This window comes from Sylvia atricapilla, chromosome 6, assembly GCF_009819655.1.
Source record: "Sylvia atricapilla isolate bSylAtr1 chromosome 6, bSylAtr1.pri, whole genome shotgun sequence".
Lineage (NCBI taxonomy): Eukaryota > Metazoa > Chordata > Aves > Passeriformes > Sylviidae > Sylvia > Sylvia atricapilla.
The window spans coordinates 54,488,614-54,507,642 of NC_089145.1; the positions used below are offsets into that span (position 1 = coordinate 54,488,614).

The 19,029-nt window shown below is 37.4% G+C and overlaps 1 protein-coding gene across 1 annotated transcript in view; it reads left to right on the forward strand.

The window, feature by feature from the left end:
* The first annotated feature begins 3,778 nt into the window (after positions 1-3,778).
* The window catches only part of CEP128 (centrosomal protein 128), a 90,819-nt gene continuing 75,568 nt past the window's right edge, over positions 3,779-19,029 (forward strand). Inside the window, 12 exon segments of the mRNA XM_066321968.1 lie at positions 3,779-3,929; positions 5,320-5,350; positions 5,352-5,414; positions 6,763-6,844; positions 6,847-6,888; positions 7,777-7,795; positions 7,797-7,831; positions 7,834-7,857; positions 7,860-7,894; positions 10,610-10,701; positions 11,430-11,502; positions 17,057-17,173. Coding sequence (XP_066178065.1) covers positions 3,793-3,929; positions 5,320-5,350; positions 5,352-5,414; positions 6,763-6,844; positions 6,847-6,888; positions 7,777-7,795; positions 7,797-7,831; positions 7,834-7,857; positions 7,860-7,894; positions 10,610-10,701; positions 11,430-11,502; positions 17,057-17,173 — 750 coding nt within the window. The 5' untranslated portion in view covers positions 3,779-3,792.

A 19,029-nucleotide genomic window follows, 5' to 3' on the forward strand; every position in this document is an offset into this window, starting at 1 on the left:
TCACCCTGCATTTAGACCTGCAAGCACAATCTGACTATGCTGCAGTTTGCAAAGGAAAGGCCAGACAATGCCCAGGTATTGAAGCTAGGGAAGACTTATTTCTTTACTACTTGTTCACTAATGCTTCAGCTCACAGTGAAATAAATTATATCCTTCCTGTACTGTGTCTCACCTGCCTCAGCTCAGATGAGGTTAATGCCTCCTCAGCATGACCACAAAAGCACAGGGGCCAGCAGCCACTGCCTGGGCTGCTGGTGAATGCTGCCAGTGTGGGAGACCTGACTTATACCTAAGTGGTTGTAATCATACAGCATTCAAACATGCCTGCTGCATTGTGAGCTCATGAAAGAGCCTGCAGGACAGGAATGAAGGTAGGCCACTGTGGATTGCCAGCTATGCCTTATTACTGTGCTCAAAGGCCTGGAGTGGATTCCAGAGGCAATGGACATAATATGTATTAAAACCCCCAGCTCACTGCATTTACCTTTGGCTGGAGTGCTCACCTACAGATAATCAAATACTCCGTGCCTGTTGGCCTATTAAGCTCTGCCCAAGTTTCAGAGGCCCAGGAGACATTTCCTGTAATCAGTCACAACACTCTTTATCCCTTTTCTCTCTTCAGGCCAGTCAGAGTAGCAGCGTGTAATATTTGGTCGTTTTTACCGCACACAGGGGTAATGGATACAACAACTGGGAGCAGGGAGGTGCGTGGCTTAAGGAAACAAGAAAACGCCAAGAAACAGAAGGGAGACGCCTCCTCGTAAGCAACAGCTGCTCTCTGTAGCTCACACGCCTTTTCCAGCCCATCAGCCGTCTGCTCGGCACAGACTCGCCGGCTTTACCAGGGCGACAGCTTTTGTTTCCGCTCTTCGGTGTCGTTTAGCTGACATGTTTGTAAACACCAATGCGTATTTTGTACAAATCTGAACAACTTCCATAAACACCGGGTCACTTGCAGCACCTCCCACCGCCGCCACCAGCGCCCGCCGCAGCCCAGCGGCCTCCCAGCAAGGCGGGGCCTGCCCGGCCCTCAGCGGGCTGCGGCCGCAAAGCCTCTCGGGAGTTGAAGTCCTGCACACGCTTTCTCTAGGCCGGCCGGCGGCTTGTGGACTCCCTGTCCCATGGAGCGCTGCGGGGGCCCGGCGCCCGGCCCGCGGCCCCGGCAGCTGGCGGCAGGGCGGCTAGTTCAAGTTGCCATAGCGGCGAGGTGAGGCGGGCGGAAGGCGGCCGGGGCGGCCTCCTGGCCGCGGAGCGCTGTGCGGTGAGGGCTGGGGCGCGGGAAGGGCCGCGGCCGGGGCGGTGTGCGGGGGGCGGCTGTCCGGCTCGCGGCGCAGCGGGAAGGCGGCGGGATGGGAGCGGGAATCCCCGGGACAGTGCGGGGCCCGGCCGGCGGCGTGCCCGGCGCCCTTCTGCCTTCCACCGCCCTGGCTGGGCCAAAGAGCCAGCAGACTCAGGGCTGGAGTCGGTGTGAGTGAAGTTCCCTGCGGGAGAATTTACAGAGGCATTGCTTGCTTATGATCGGCGTGAAGGAACTGTTTTCTGTGTCGTGCTGCTGAAGTGCGCCGGGAGCTCGGTGTGACTAATTGATAATAAAATGTGTTTCTGATCCCTGAAGGCACAATGGTGAAAATCACCATATGGGATCACCTTCCTGTCTATTTCTGGGCTCAAATACAAGCACTGAAGGAAAGGGCCTTTCGGTTCTTTCTGGAATGACTATAATTTTTTTTTCGTCATGCTTAGTCTTACCTAAGACTTCAACCATTCCTTTACCACTAAGTTAGTTACCTAGTGATAGATTAGTTTGTGGGCTGAACAAATAAAACACTTGAGGAGTAATTAAGTTGTGTACACTGACTTTATCTTTTGTTTACTTGAGCTGAAGAACTTGACGTTGTGATTGTCAGCTCTGCTTCTTACCTGGCAGATTTCTTAAAAAGAGTTCTCCGTGAAGCTGAAGTGTTCTGCTTCCTACAGGAAAGGAAAATACTGAATATTGATGCTTTTCATCAGCTAACCAAGGTTATGATCTGTTTGGGTAGAACTGAAACCCGTAAGAGCCAAGTGATTCTTGCTGTCAAGTAGGTCATATGATCATGCGCTGAAATCAGTGTATCTTTTTGGAAATCGTTATAAGTTGTTTGTTTCAATTGACAGGCAAGTGTCCATATGGAACATTCCTACAAATTCCCACTTTTTTGCGATTTTTTCTTTTTTTTAGTCTAAAATGAAACTTGCACAGTTCCTTTAAAAATGAGGATGTTGCTTTATGTGTAACAACTTCTTCATCTTAAAAGTACTTGTGGTTCCTTTTAGGTTGCTCATGAGAACTAAGAGGAATGATTAAACACAAATAGTAAGTTTTCTTCACATGAAATGTCCTCCTTATGTGCTTTCTTTTATGTTTACCTTGGTTGCTGACTTTCTTCTGTGCTTTTGCTAGTATATATCTTAATGAGCCTATTTTTGGACAGCTGAAAATAAACCAAATAATCTTTCCTGCTGTAAATCTTATTTCCTTTTTTTTTTTTTTTCTCCAGTCTTTGCTTTTCAGTAGTTGGGAATCTTATGGTTGGGTCTACTTGTTTGTTGGGTTTTGTTGAGTTTTTTACCAAATTAGAGTAAACCCTATATTATTCCATGTGATTATTTCTACCAGTGTTTTATTTCTTTTATTCTTCTTTGAAAATATCCCATAATTCTGTTTCCTAGTGCTTAGTGTTATTCTTTTTCAGTCTCATCAGACTTCACTTCAGCTGACGAGACTCAGGCACTGGAATAACAAATTCTGACACTGTTAGTAAAAATGTGCTGTAGTGAGGTAAGAAGAGGAAAGATGAGGTAAATTCACCTGTTCAGAAATATAAGGAATACTGATGTACTAGAGCACAGACTGAGCATGTTAATTTGCTCTTCTTTCATGTTTGAAAGGTTTTATCTAAGTCTGGGGGACACAAATTTGCAACTTTTTAAAAATTAAATATAAAGACCTGGAAAAACATCAAATTGACTTCCATATTAAATAAAAGATTTGAATCCATCTGGTTTCTTCTGGAAATTTCAGCTCTCATGGCTAGAAAAATGACAGTTTTGCTATGACTTTTCCTTTGTTGACTACAGGGTTCAAGAATTTGCCAGTCTATTTCTTTCACCAAGGCATCCCATGACCTTAAGGCAAACTGCTGCAGTGTGTAATAGTTGAAAAAAACTCATCTAACCTACCTTTTGAGGGTTATTTTAGTCAGTTACTGTGTGACTTTACTATACTAGGCACAGCTATCTGTCGTTTTTAAAAATTTCACCCATCTGATGATTGTTGACCTATTTTCCCTCTATCTTGCCATCCTTGAGATTTAGCAATCCCCATTCTGATGACAGCTTAGTGAGTAGTGTGAGGGAAAGGAGAGTGGTTCTGCAGACCAGGATGACTGATAAAATATTGATGTCTCCACTCTATGTTTTGGAGGGAGAATTTGCTTTGGGCCACAATTTTATCATGGGTACTGAACAGTGGAAGCAGTGAGAGTGCATATTTTGATTTAATTTGCTCCTAAGGGGCTCTGCCTCCTGCATCTTGACCCTGCTTCATAGTGTGAACAAAGGTAATAATTGAGGAGCAGTTGGAAGATCTGCCTTCAAAAGTACTCCTGCTGACTCAAAACAGAATGGCTAATGTAAATGTTATCTGAGTTTATGAAGTTGCTTTGGGAATATTGTGCAAGGCTGTTCAGTTACAGACAGGAATTACATATGTACTTTTTCTGGTCTTCCTGCTTAGGCTTCAAGATACTGATGGCAGATTCATCCAGTGATTCAGACAACTTTCTTACGGGTCGAGTTGGAAGGCGGCCTTTGAGAGCATCCCACAGCAGAGCTCAGAGCTATGGTGCTGAAGAAGTTACAGAGAAGATCCATACTTTGGCAAGCACTTGCAGGTGTTTACAAAATACAGTTCTAAAGTGTTTATAGAGCTTGCATTTCTGTAACACATGGTCAAATTTTCATTTCTAAAGTCGTGGAGTGTACTGTACAGATGGGAACCATTGCTTTCTGTGCAAACCAAAAATTTTGGTTTTGGGAAATTGATCATACTGCTTTTGAGCTGAAAGTGTGTGGCTTGTTACACTTTTATACAGCTGCCTATTTCAGACAGTAATAGAATATTGTTAGAAACAATGATGTGTTGGGGAGTACTCTTTATAAAGTCAGCAAACTGAATAAGGCCAATCAGCTTTGTCAGATTGTCACAAGGCACAATAATTTTCTAGCAGAAGCCTTGTCTTGGTTGTCTTTGTACTGTGTAAAACTTCCAAATTTCTGATAAATATGTAAGCAGTCAATTCCTTTCAGGATAGAGCTTATATTCCAAATTATTTCTAGATGTAAAAAAGCACTGTGAAAAGCATTATTTCTAAACTTGTAAGAGATATGTTCCTGAGCAAGAAAAGTGGAGGGTGGCAGAGGGAATATCTGAATTTGTCTTGCAGGTGGGAGGAGACATTTAGCTATCCTGACACCCTTCTCAATTGTGCTTGACAATTTGTTCCATTCTTCTCTAGCTGACAGTTCTGAATATCTAGAGTGGGTGGGTGTATGTTTATTACTTATTGTTTGGCCAGCAATATTTTTTTTTCCTTTTAATATATGAGAAGAGAAAAATCAATATAGAATTGTCAATTTAAGCTTCAAAACTTCTTATCTGGAAAATAAACACTATCTAGAAAAAAATGATAAGTTAATAAGAATACAGACTGACTATTTTTAAAAGGGATTCTTTGGTATTCTGATTCTGTCTGACCTCTTTCTAGCTACTCTTCTGAAATTCTGATTTTAAGCTAATTGTTTTTCTGGACTGCTTTTCAGCAGATCTTCCATCTGATCCAGGTGTTTATCTGCTCTGAGAACACTCATGCAGTGACCCTTACCTAGTGTGTTCACCTTCATAAACATGTTATTTCTCCATTAACTATTCTGTTCCACCAGCAGATAATGTTAAAAAAAGATTTTTCTGGCTGAACGTTGAAAAAACTTTTTATTGAAGCTGAGGCCTTAGTGCTGTTCTGAAATTACAGCATTTGGTTTTGTTTTTTTTTTTTTTTTCTTTTTCTTCATTTTTCTCCCCTTTAGCCATGCTGTACCCCTTCAGGTTATGGTACTTGAAACAGGATTTTGAATGCTTAGGCTCTTTAGGAAGGGTCTAATTTTGTGTTTAATTTGTTTAATTTGTGTTTTCAATTTAATCTTACAATCAATGAGAATAAAGACAACAGTAATGTTTCATTAGAGGAAGTTTGTTTTCACTTTTTTTCTAAAACCTTTTATTCAGGATACCAACAGAAATCTAAGACATTGTTGACCATTTGCTAGGACAATACAGAGAATACAACAAGGAGCAAACCAAAGCAATAACAACTGTGAGCAATTTTCACTTATCTTAACTTCTTAGGTCTTTCCATAGTTGAATTCATAGCTGAAAACTTGGTATTAATGGACAGAATATGTAAGGAGTTAAGTAGCTGTAAACAGAAACTTTTAATATTTATTTGAGCAAAATAAATCGTAATATAGTAATATGTTATATAATGAAATTCTAACAGGTTTTTGTGGGCTCATTACTGGTTTATAGGTCCCCAGTAGATTATGTTATTATGCCAAGTACAAGATATGTCGCTGAAATAGAGTATTAGGGAACATGTTTCTATTGCATGAAGAAATTGTTGAGATAAAAGCTGAATTATAGCAGGGAATGGGATTGTGATCACACTGGTGCAGCTGTTTATTTTTTCCTGTCATTCTGCAACAGTTTCTGGACCAGCTTGTTCTAAATCGCAAAAGGATGAAAATTCTAAATGAGTCTTCTGCAAGTTTGAAAACTGGTGTCTTAGAGAAAGCACAACAAATTAGCTCTGCTAGGGCAAGAGAGGTTTACAATGTGGTTACAAACAAGCTGCAGCAGGTGCTGCCTGAAATAGATACATGTGAAATGTAGGAATATTTCTACATGTAAAGGTAGGGTAAGCAAGAAGCAATGTGTAGAAAAGAAAGCTGTTTTCTTCAGAGGAAGAGATCCAACCAGTGTATAATTCTGCAGGAGTAGCGCATCAATTTAACCCATGGTTTACAAGCTTCTCTTATAAAAAGGAGAAGCTTAGAAACTGATATTTTGGGAATTGTCAAATAAAGGTGACAAAGCAAGTGACTAAGTACCAAAGTTAACAAATGCAATTGTAAAAACAGAATGCATGTTTGAAAATGAAGAACTAATCTTTGAATATAGCTAGTTCTGTACTCTTAAAATGAAAATGGCTTCCTTTTCCTCAAAGTGAAACTTCTAAAAATGGGGGTTTCTGTAAAGCTGCATTGGGAAATTTGATAGCCATATTTAAAATTGATTCCAGGTAGGGACTGGTGGAAAAATTCCAGTACAAAAAAAATTCTTGGAAGTTATTTTCTGGATTTTGCAGGACTCTTGATGAGCATGCTGGCAAATAGGTCTTATTTTGGTTGTAGGAGACCAGCTTTGAGTTTTCATGGTGGTTTAGAAACTTGATATTGGAGCTCTGCCAGTGTTGGAAGCAGGTTTTACTATAATTCCAGGAATGTGATATATGAGGTACTGAGGAGAAGCTGTTATTAATTCATAGCTGTACTTGGCTTAAAAAATAGCTTTTATTCTCTTAATGACTTTTAAAGAAATAATATTTCTATGCTTTTAAAAACAAGTTTGCATTCGTATTTCAGTAAATTATAACTTTTCTGCAGTTAAAAGAAACACTGGAGCAATCTATAGGTCAGTTAAGGAGCCAGCGACTAACACGGAACTCTGGAATGAGAAGTGCATCTCTCTCAGCTTATATCCCAGTGACCTGGATGGAGAAGGAACATCAGGTAAAATACTTAAAGGGCTTGAATAATGTCATATAGGTGTGCTATGCAAAGAGGAAATTAAGAAAAATGTGTAGAGATAGTCTCAAGGAAGTCATCATTGATTACTTCAAAGAAACTGAGTTAGAAATTTGGGAGATCTGCATTAAGTTATGCAGTGTTTATGTGGTAATTTTTTCCAGCTTTCTGTTTCTTGTTAGTATTTTCTGCTGATATCCCAAGAGATCTAAATGAAACATTGATTCTTTCAGCTGAGAAAATTAATTTTCCACTGCATGAGTTGTAGGTGCATGTAAGTTACAGCTAATGCAAAGATATTGCAGATTCTGAAGGTTGCTTGAAGCAAAAAGGGAATTTAAATTTTAATGAATGGGATTGTGGATGTTTGGAACAGTGGAAAAGGAAAAACCAGAAATTATTATGATCCACAAAAGTAATTTTTTTTACTTGTTTGTCTCAGAAAACTATTTTTTTGGGGAAAGATATGTTTGGGAGGAGTATCTTTTGAAAGGTAATATATTTAATGTGTTTAGTAGAAAGCTCTAAAAATTTTCCGTCTTATGTAAAAGTGTGAAATAATAGTTTGAAGCTCTGATAGATTCACTGGGGGAAAAGGTGGTTGGTTGGTCAAACAAAATTCGGGGAAAAACTGCCTATTGGAGAAACAATTCCTCTTTCTGGCATACTTGTATGTCATGGGTAAGAAATGTTTAAATTGAAGAAGAATCTGAGAAGAGCTAAAAGAGTCACTTCAATAATTCAGGGAGTTGTTTTGTCTGTAATGTGACCTAGAAGGATATAGAAAACATGCATTTTCATGAGCAAAATGAAAATTTCCCCTACAAAATTTCGTCTTTATACTTATTTTTTTTAATCTCGTATCTCCTACAGGCAACCGCCACTTCTGCCCACTCTCCTCTGAGGGACTATGGAGACCCCCAGGGCAATAACATCGGAGGTCTCGATCTGCAAGTGTCGATTTGTCCGGGAGGCAGAAAATATGGACCAGGTACAGAGCACTAGTGGGAGTTGCTCTTCTCAACAGGCAATATCTGCTCACCAGACCTCTTTGCTTTTTCCATTAAATGAGGTGATTCTGAAGATGTTTCAACTAGGATTTGTGCTTTCAGTGTTACCTGTTTTTTTTCATTAGACCTTTTTTCGTTAGGCTTTTTTCATTACAAGAGGTGACTACTCTTATATCTCTCATGATGTTTCCTGCAAATCATGATAGAAGAAAAGATGCAGATGGTAGTGATATCAAAAGTAAATATGAAAATACATTTCCATACTTTTTATGCCGTCTAATGGCAAAAAAAAATCTGAATAGCCTGCTATTCTGGAGAAGACTGAGAGGGGATCTCAGTAATGCATATTAATATCTCTAACATGCGGTCAAGCGGATAGTGCTGACTGTTCAGTGGTGCCGGCAGTGACAGAATGGGGATCAATGGCCATAACTAAAACACAAGAAGTTCCACCTCAGCATGATGAGAAACTTTACAATGAGTGTGGCAGAGCACTGGCACAGGCTGCCCAGGGAGGTTATGGAGTCTCCTTGTCTAGAGACATTGTGGACCCCACCTGGACAAGTTCCTGTATGACCTTTTCTAGGTGACCTGCCTTGGCAAGAGGCTTGGATAGGATGATCTCCAGAGGTCACTTCCAGCCAATTAACATTTACCTTCGTGCTGAAAGTTCCGTGAGGCTGTGAAGGGGATTATTCTGCTTTAGTTAATAGTTGTAGTCTACTGCTTTTGGTTTAACTTCAGCGTAAGCTTGGATTGATTTGAACCAGGTAATTCTTCATCTTAGTTCTTGCTGTGACCTGGTGAGTGGGATAATTTGAGCCTGTATTTCAGGCAGATGATAGGAGGAAGGGAGGATGTGGTGCCACTGGTAATTTCATACCCCTTAACTTGTATCTGCTTGCAGACTACAGAAAAAAGAAATTAATTACCTTAATGGTTAAGATTATAGTATTTCTTTATCCTACAGGTAGAGAGATTTCACTACCTTCTTTTGCTTTTTTCAGTACGGTGGCTAGACTTGCTTGAGTGAATCTGTGTAGGACTCTTATTAAAGTAGGCTGGTTGTAAGGTATTCATATTGACTTTATTAAATCAAGTCTCAGCTTCCACATAATTTTAAACTTAACTACAACAGGTTTTCTCAGTTGACTTTTTGGGAAATATAGAAATTCTAGACTTTTATTTAACCCTGTTTCACTGTCTTTTCAATCTAGTTCTCCCCTCTTTCCTTCCTCCCCCAGGTAAGTGTGAAAAATCATCCTTGGAAGGAAATAATGTTATATGGAAATCTTTCACCCCAAACATCCAAAATCCTTAGGACTATTTTAAATTATTTCTAGCTCTTCTATAAATATCTTGGAAGTTTTATTCAAGACAGTTCCTTGCAATGCATACAAAGTTCGTTATATTAAGTAACTATGTAGGCAAATAGCTTTTTCCAGTTTTGATGATAACTGCTGGTTTATTCCTTATTCTTGCTTTTCAGTGAGTGAAAATGGCTTTTTTCTTTTCATTAACTATTTGTGAGTATAATGCTTTGAGGAATGATGAACTAGAAGTAGCCATTGATCATGATTATAGGTAGAAATTAGACCAGAGATAAAGCAGTACTGCTTAACTAAAGTTGTGGGCTTTTTCTTTTTTCTGTAACCACTGTCTTTTTATTCTCATTCTGACTTTTTCTAGCTGAAGTAATTTTTCAGCCAAATAGTCTTTTATACATTTAAGTATCTCTCCTTCCTTAGCACATACATTTGAAAGTATGATGTGTAATTTCAAAGTCTCTCAGGTCAGGTTGAAATTTCAGGTTAATCACACAGGGAGGTAGTAGTGCCTGTGTCTGAATGTTGAGGGGAGTCAGCTTGGTTGTGAAAGATCCAGGTTTAAATCTAGGGGCACAGAACAAATAAATATTATAAATTAGAGCTTTTCATAACTGTAATCCTGGCCATGGAATTGTTGACAGCAATAGGTTGCATTAGGATGGATTAACTGTCACTTTCTATCCATGAAGAGTGAATGACCTATTAATTTTTTTATTTTCTCCCTAAAACTTTGATGATAAATTGGGAGCCTGCTGAATGGGGAACATGTGAGGTTTTACAGAGGAAAGCAAATGTGTGTTTTTTTTGTTTTGTTTTGTTTTGGTTTTTTTCCCCCAAGATCTGAAAAAAGAGTATGTAAAGTCTTGGGCAAGGTAAATACCTATTCGTTGTAGTTTCTGAATACTTTATACTGTTCTTGTTTTGTTTCAAGTTCCTATGTAATCTATTTATAGTACAGTATATAGCTGGGCAGAACTTTGTTTTACCAATACTAGCATCTATTAGCATGAAACAGCTATCTCCTGGACATTAGTTCTGATGTTTCACTTTGCTTTGCATTAGGTTAAAGAGGTGGTACAGTGTCTAAGCTCTGAAGAACAGAAAAAACCTCATAATTAGAAAACTTAGTTTAGCAAATAAAGTACTGAAAGTTAAATTAGGATGAGCAAGTATTGTGAAGGGTGAATTGTAATAGAAGTGCACAAGCCTCATCCAAGCTCAACTACATTTCATGGAGTTGTATTATTTTTTAGGTTATTTTTATCTGCTTTATTTTTAAAAGTATGTATATGAGTAGATACGTATTTTTGGAATATTACAGAGAAAGGGGTCCTAAGCCTTGGCTTAATTTGTGTACTTTATTTACAGCTGCATTCTTTCCACCAGTCTCTTCGAGATCTCAGCAGTGAACAAGTTCGCCTGGGAGATGACATCAGTCGTGAGCTTTCAAGAAGAAATCGGTATAAACAGAATGTTACTCCATGTGAAGAACAGTGTGGGAAAAAAAAAATCTTAAACTCTTTCATTTCGACAAATAATTTTGGGGAGAATGAGGGATTGTGTAACATGTAGGTGAAAGCAGGATTATGACCTGCTTGTTTTATGTCATCCTCTGCAGTATTTATCATTGTGAATAATACCTACCAATTCCAATTTGTGTAATATATGGGGCTTTCCTCAGCTTTTTAAAATATATGCACAAAATGACAAGGACTAGGCAATTTTTTTTATTACAGCTCTGATCTTAGTTTGTTCTTGTTACTGGAGTTCCTTCAGGGCAAGCTCTCCTGCAGGTATAATGTATATGCTTTCTCAACATGTGGTGCTTTGTTCAATGGCAATAACACAAATTAGACTGTTAATTCCTAGTAGGAAACTACTGTTCAAAAGGACTGTGTAGATGTGTCCATAATTTTGTACTTGTTGACCTGATACCTGGCTGATATTTCGATGCTCTGTTTCTTCACCTGAAGAATGGGAATGCTTTTTATCATGAGTTTTCCACTTGAGGCTTGTTTCTAATTATGCTATAAATTATTATGAATAGGCTATGATCTATTATGAATAGCCTGTAACACAAATTGAAGCAGCAAAAAATTCTGGGGGGTTGTTGTTGCTTAAAATTATCGTGAGTGTTACTTAGCTTTTGCACTGTAGAATTTTGTCTTACTTATATTTTTATATGAAGGACTGATGCTGAATTAAGGAAGACACTAGAAGAATTGTCTGAAAAGCTCACTGAGTCCCAAAGACAAGAAACGGTGAGTGTGACTAACATTAAAAGTATTATTTATATCTATTACTCTAAGCAAGATGTGGGCTTCTAGTTTAACGTGTGTGTTGGTAATTGGATGAGCATGATTTTATTTGGGCTACTATAGGTTGTTGAAATGTTACCCTTCGATAATGAAATCAGTAAGACAAGTTTTATATTTCAGATGCTTGTTTCAAGTCCAAGTGTTTTCCAGGTGTGTGTATTGTGAACTTTTCTGTTTCAAAATTCATGGGCTTGGAGAAAGCTGCTTCTTAACTTCGAACATTGGTTTGAGTGCTATTATAATTGTTGAAGATACCTTTGGAAAGATACAAGCTTTCTCATGATGATAAATACTATTGTTTCTTCTCCCTCCCTCCCTCTCTCTCTCCCCCTGTCCCTGTCCTTGTCAGTCCTTATCATCTGTATAGCAAAATGGAAGGAGGCTCTTTGGGCTGCACTCCTCTCTGAAGGCTTCATGACAAAATGTAATGAAGGAGGCAGGACAGCCATGAAAGTCTTTTTTTGCCTCCTGTATCTGCTGGGAGCAGACTAACTGTAGTGTATGTTACTTAAATCTGGAAGAGATGTGCTATTGAGGTTGAAGTCAAGCAGTGTATTGCTGTAGGACCAAGAGAAGTTGAGAATCACCCCAGCAATTAGTAGGTGACAATCCTGTAGGTAGTTCTTGAGACATAAGGCTTGAATGTATGCTTTATGTCAGCCTTTACTGTGATATTAGTAGCAAAGGTGACTTTACAGAGCAAGTGTTAAATATGCAAATTTTCCTATAGGTGATTCATCTTTCTCTGAAATTGCATGAATTGGCACTGAATGCTCTGTCAAGGGCTGTAGTCACGTGTTTGTCATGATAACAGTATTGTTGGCATGGACCACTTGTTGGTGCCAGCAGACTTAATAAATTGTGTAAATTCCTGACTCTAGATTAAGTTGGACAGTGATTTGAGGGACACTGTCTGTGCCAGTTATGTTCTTGATATGATAGAGTTCATCAGGGAAAGAAGACCTGCCTTGTCAGACTTTGTAGAAAAGTATGATGTTTTCTTTGTTAGAATGTTAATTTTGATTTCTCCTACTAGCTTGGTAGGATAAAATAAGTTTATCTGATAAAGAATTTTTGATACTTGTAAAATGCTATGTTTTTTCTTGTAGCAGACTTCTCAGTATACTTACTTTTTTTTCTCTTTCATGTACCAGGAAATTAGCAAACTCAGTTTTAACCAAGGTGGTTCTCAAGAAAATAGCTGCTACAGTTGGTTACATTACAACTATTCAGTGCCTTTGCATGGGAGAAACAAACCTTTCTCAGTCCTCTGGAATGGAGGCATCCACTGTCTGTTCATTAATGAAAGAAATAATTAGCTCTTTGACCTCCTAATAGAAACTAGGGTCTGTTATCATAGATGTTTGACATCCTTTAGTATGTGTATGCATTTAAAAATTCTTCTAATGAGATTTCTTAATTCAGAATTGATTGTCATTGGTGAAAGTGAGTTGGGTAAGATGAAATACTTTTTTTCTCAAAACTTCCTTATGCAAAGTTGTGCAGGTACTTTTGTCCTTAGTGCCTTTATGACTTCACTTGGGAGTGTTTATCACCTCGAGCATTGCTATCCTTGTATTTATATTCTGCTGTATGATTCTTGGGAATAAATTGTCAACTTGAAATCTTGATAATTTCACACAGCGTGAGTTCATGGTAGAAACATTGTTTTCAGTTCAGTGTCCTTAAGTCTTTATTTTTTTAGAGATGTATATCTAAATTCTTACCGTTCAGTATATTCAGAGCTGTTTGAAAATTGCCTGTATATAGATGTGTGATAATAAAGGTCTAAGTCACTACAGTTCTTCTGAGTCACTAGTTCAGAATTTATTTTTTATTAGAATTTATGATTCTTAGAGCCTTTTTGATGCTGAAATTGAATAGTTTAAGATTCACACAACACACTCAAAGCACACTATTTTACCTGTAAAGAGGGCTTTTCCATCTCAATGTAAAAAACAGATGACATTGAAGGTGGTGACTCATGCACAGTTGGATGCCTGTTTCAAGTCAAGCACTCTCCATGGCCTTGTACTTGAGAATCTATGTGCAGTTTTACTAAAAAGACTTTCTGGTTCTACAACTCTATATCAAAATCTTTCTTAGCTAGACATTTTGTGAGATTCCTTCGTTCTTATAAAGGGTTTAGATGTTTGCTAGACAGGCATATAAGCAATTGAAAGAATATTTACTCACTTTATGGTTATATAAGAGAGCCCTCTTGGATATTTTGTTGCAATTGCTTGGATAGAAACACATCACAAATAGCACAAGATGCTGATCTTTATACATAAAAAGCAACTTCATCAGAGCACAGATTAGTTAAGTAGGTGCTTAACTGAGATAGTGCTGTTTTAAAATGATGGTAGACTGTCTCTGGAAAAAGACAGCAATGTCAAGTGAAATGGGTCTTACCTGGAGTTACTCTGGTCATGATATCTCAGAGGGCCAGGATTATAGTCAGATAATGAACTGTCCCTCAGAAGATCAGATATAAGGATTTTTTGGTACTGCACAGGTGACTTGTGAAAGGTATAGCATGTATTATCATTTGCCATGAAAGAAGAGTTCAACAATATTTAAAGTTATATTTTTGAAAAAAGTTTGCTCTTTTTATGGTTTTAATACTCCTGTTTCAAGTAGGCATTGGTAATAAAATGGGTCTTAAGAAGAATAGAAGAAATCTGTTGAAATAGATTTCTATTAGTAGGACTTTTGCACTAGAAATAACAGTGGAAAGCTGGAAAACAGGACAGAAATTCAATAAGTAGGGTGGTATTTTTTTGTACAGTAAGCATCCAGCATCTTCCACAAGATTATATTTAGCTGTGTGACTTGAATGTCACCCTAGTTTTAAAAAGGACATTCTGTTCTTTGTCTTTAATTGCAGGGGAAGGGAGCAACTTTTTGATAGCTTAATCTGTTTTCATAGATTGTGCTGCTACCTGAAAGCTGTATGTGGAGACACAGCTCTAGTGTCATCATTATTATTCAGGTAGTCTGTGTTGCTAAAAATGCATGCTTGAAATCACATTCTAATATGTTCTGAATGCAGTAATTTAGTGCTAGTATTTCATGTCATTGTGTAGAGCCTCCATATCCTTTGTACTGTCCTTTGGTGAACCACTTGTCTACACTAAGGTTTTTGATAACATTCAGAGGTCAGGATACATACTTTCATGGTAAAAATGTTGTTCTGAGTCAGGATCATTTGGGACAAAGGAAGACAAGTATGTTTTTAAGTTTACTCTGCATGTACTAATTAATAAAACACTTAACTGTTTCTAGTTTTTTTTTTGATCCCTACTGTTGTATGCCACAGCCTCTGTGATAATCTGAGGAAGGTCAAAGAGGCTACAAAAACAGGGAACACAATTCTTGTGGGAGATTAAAGCCTTGCTGAAATGTCAAGGCGTTACCAATACCATACCAGCGTACAAAGTGTGGGAAACAAATAGGAGTTGTAAGTAGCATCACAATGTTTGGTAGTTTGTGTTTGTTGTGAGGGGCTTTTTGTTTGTTTGTTAGAGAGGATTATGTTAGTAACTGAAATTTCCATGACAAATATAATGGTATATGATCCATCTTTTGTAGTACCTTGTTAGAAATAATACAATTGTATTCTGGAGTGAGTTGAAGGAAGTCAGAGACAAGGCAAATCACCTCAAAAGTTACTATCTTACTTGTTCTGAGTTAGTGATAATCTGTAATGAATTCTGAACCTTGCAGGAATCTAAAGCTTGTCTAGTGCTGCCTCCTGTCATGTTATCTGCTCCGCATACTAGACCCATGACAGTGATGAAGTTCCTGAACTCTCCTTTGGAACGTCATCTTTGGGGGGTGATGTTACTGCTGAATCTTCTATCAAGTGAAAATTTCATGTTTTTTCTTCTTAATAGCTTTAGTGCCATTAAGAAAGTGCTTCATTGAAAAAGGTACATGAGAGAGCTGAGAAAGCTTTTGTCTTCAGAAACACATAGTCAAAACTTTTTGTAAAAAATGTTAAAACATTACTGATTCATTTCTTTATGTTAGATATGTATGGGGGAAAGGATGACAGTTTATTTCCTGGCTTTCAGCAAAGATAGAACAAGTTTAATGACGGTGTTATTTTCTGTTCTTACTACATAGTGTCATTGTTTCTATTAGCTGGAGTATTTTATGAATTCTGAGAAGTAAGGCTACATGTCAAAACAAACATCCCGATGTGGCCTTTATCTTTTACACGTTAGTTTTTAGTAAGTAATTATTCTGGATTATGGCTGCAGAGCTTTCATAACTTACTTCATGAAAGTGTGTGGTTTGAATGCAGTACCAGGCATCTCCTGATGGTTTTAGGAAAAAATACAAAATTCCAGACTGTGAGCTGGCTGTTCACCTGGCTGCACAAACAAGAAGTGTTTTCTGAGATGTGTATTCTGTTGTAAAGAAAAAGAGTGTTTTCTTTATTAAACCTTGTGAAGACCAAAACATAAGCATAGCCTTATTTGTGTTTTTGTTGCTATGTAAGTTGTGTTGCTCATGATAAACTTTTCTATCTATGCATATGCCTAGTGCTAATAGAAGTGTGTTCAACAGAGAAAGATGAGAACTTATTCAGCTCCATGTAGATCAAAAGCTAATAGTCAAATGGTGTTTTATTTTTTACCTCCTTTTATCTCTATCTTTCTCTTTTTATCTAAATATCATTTGGTAATGGATATATTGCTTTCTAGTGGTTGCTTAAAATAATTAGTTTTAAGATAGGGAGGAGATGATACATAAATATTTTTGTTGCTAATCTTTAGCAAAATAAATTTAATTTGCTGCCTCAAGAGGGTGCTGTCTGCTAGCAGCTTGAATTGCAAAAGTGAAGTAATTCTGGTATTCTAGTCTGATTGAGCCTTTATATTCATAATCCAAATTGCTTTAATAAACACCTGTTGTTGTTTTTATTAGTTTGTACATGTATTCACAAAATATTGGGGGAAAAGGCTTATAGTGCTGTAATTATTTTGTGTTGTTATAGTCATTCTCATGCACTTAGTTCTTGTTTACTACATTTTATTCACAGATTTTGGATCATGAAAGAGGCAAACATTGATCTGTTTTGCAGGCTGGAGATGTGAAAGAAATGTCCCTCCAGAGGTTTAATCACGCTTGTGACAGAGAAGCTAAGGCTTTGTATTGCAGCTTCACATGAGGCTGTTCTAACCTTGATAATGAGATATTTAATGCTTGAGTAGAGCCACCACTGTGGAGAAAAATATGCATACACCTAAAGGAGAACATTGCCAGGAAGATAACAGTTTGGTTCCCTGCTTGAGTACTTCTGGAGTACTCACTGCTGTAACTAGTTATTTTCTTTACCATTCTCAACCCATTTTAATAAAATACAGATTATGTTCTCTTTTCTTTTTTGTCCCATTCTCTGTTTACATTTTTGCCGTTGATATTTTCACATGTATTAAAAGGCACACTAATTTCCTACAGCATGGGTTTTTTTTCCCTTTTGAAGGTGTCAGAACGGGTAGAGAGAAGACTTCAGGAGATAGAAGAAGAAATGCGTGCTGAGAGACAGCTCGTAGAAAGGCGCCAGGACCAGCTGGGACACGTGTCTCTTCAATTACAGGAGGTATGCAAATGGAAGCTTCCCTTGTATTTAGGATTTAGTTAGGAATGTATTGCATTTGTCAGCAGTTGTGCCTGTCAAACTGGCAAAAGTGCTCATATCTTTGGCACATTTTTTAACTCTCAGTATAGCTCCCGTTGTTTTGGTGACCAGATAATACCAAGCACAGTCTCAGTCCTTCATTATATGGTCTTGACTATATTTAAACCTTTTCAGTATATGCCACAAATCTTCTAAGAACCTACCCCCATGCCCTTCCTGAAAACCCAAGCAAACAAAAGCAAGTCATTAGCTGGATTTTTCAATTAAAATGTTTTATTTTCTAAAATGTAAACTTTGCTTGCTCATGCAAATGAATACTTCAGTTTATTTCAACAAACAATCAAAAGCCTGTAGTCCCAGACAACTTTTCATTGCATTTCAGTTTTATGCAACAATACCTGATGAAATATAAAATACTGTATAGGAGAAAAATAGAAAAGTTTAGAATATAAATTAAAATTTGAGACAGCTATTGGCTTTTTTTCTGCTTGTTTTAGAAAACGTATGAAAAATATTTATTTCTTTTTGATTTTGTTCTCCTGTTTGGAAAATCTGTCTTAAAGTAATGCGAGTTTTTATTTCACTCCACTTAAGATACGATTTGCAATGTTATCTTCTGTCTGTGCAATAGGATACTATATTTGAGAAGAAATATGCAATTCCTTGATTTTCACTTTTAGTGTTTGCAACAGCTTTTGGGAAGGCGTTATACTGTGCAGTAATAATGAGGAACCTTGCTCATGATGCTATGTATTTCATGTAAAGCTAGAGACTGTTCAGAGATGTTATATTTTAGAAGATGAGATGCTTTTTTTTTGATATAGACAAAAAGTACCATTTATCAAAAGGCTTGGAATCTTTCTGCCAGTATTTCATTCAGAAAGACTTACTGTTTCATTTTCCCCCCCAGTTGGGTAAAAAAACTAGTGGGTAAAAATAACTAGAGTGCTGAATTTCAGTTTTCACTGCTCCTTAATAAGCCTGTGTCCACTTCTAGATTCTTCAGTTGTGCCTTCAGGCTGAGAAAGGGATGCCTAATGCAATGTATTGGTGTGATTTGATAGTGTTATCTGCAGAATGGAACAATCTTATTTTATCCTTTTAAAAGGGGATGGCTTGTAATCTCTAAAGATACATTGACACTGCCATAGTTTCCTTAGAAAGGAAATTTGAATTCAAGTGAATAAGTTCAAATGTAGTTCAAAGAATTTTCATATATCTTTTATAGATCATACGAATGATCACTGTCTATGTGATCATGAGCCTTCAGGCTGGGTACCTTTATTCTAGGTAGATCATCTTTTCTTTTGAATTTCATGCAAAAAGAATATGAAATACTAAGTACATCCTTGACCTTCTATTCCCCTAAGATGTCCAGCTATGAATTAAGATGGTTTAATCCTTTCTTCTGTAAATTCTATTTTAGTTTTGAAAGTTATTTTTCCTGAGGAACTCCTTTCTAAAATACAGTTTAAGTTGCTGTATTTTAGAAAGAATGTACTTGAGTTGCCTTGTGTACTTTTGTGTAGCCTAGTGAGAATAAAGTAAATAAATATTTTGCTACAATTGTTATTTGGATGAAATGTGTTTCTGCATAATTTTGAGCTTGTTATTTTGGTATTCTCTTTCTTGTCCTTTGTAATTCAATTTGTGAGTTAGATGGACTCTTAACTTTGACAGTGGCCTCAGTCTTGTGGTAATCATTGCACAGACATAATGTTCTATTAAAGTCTACTTCTGTTTTCATTTATTTCTCCAAGATACTTCCCAAATAACATTACTGGAAAGGAGGGTACTGTTTGGACTGAGTTTTGAAA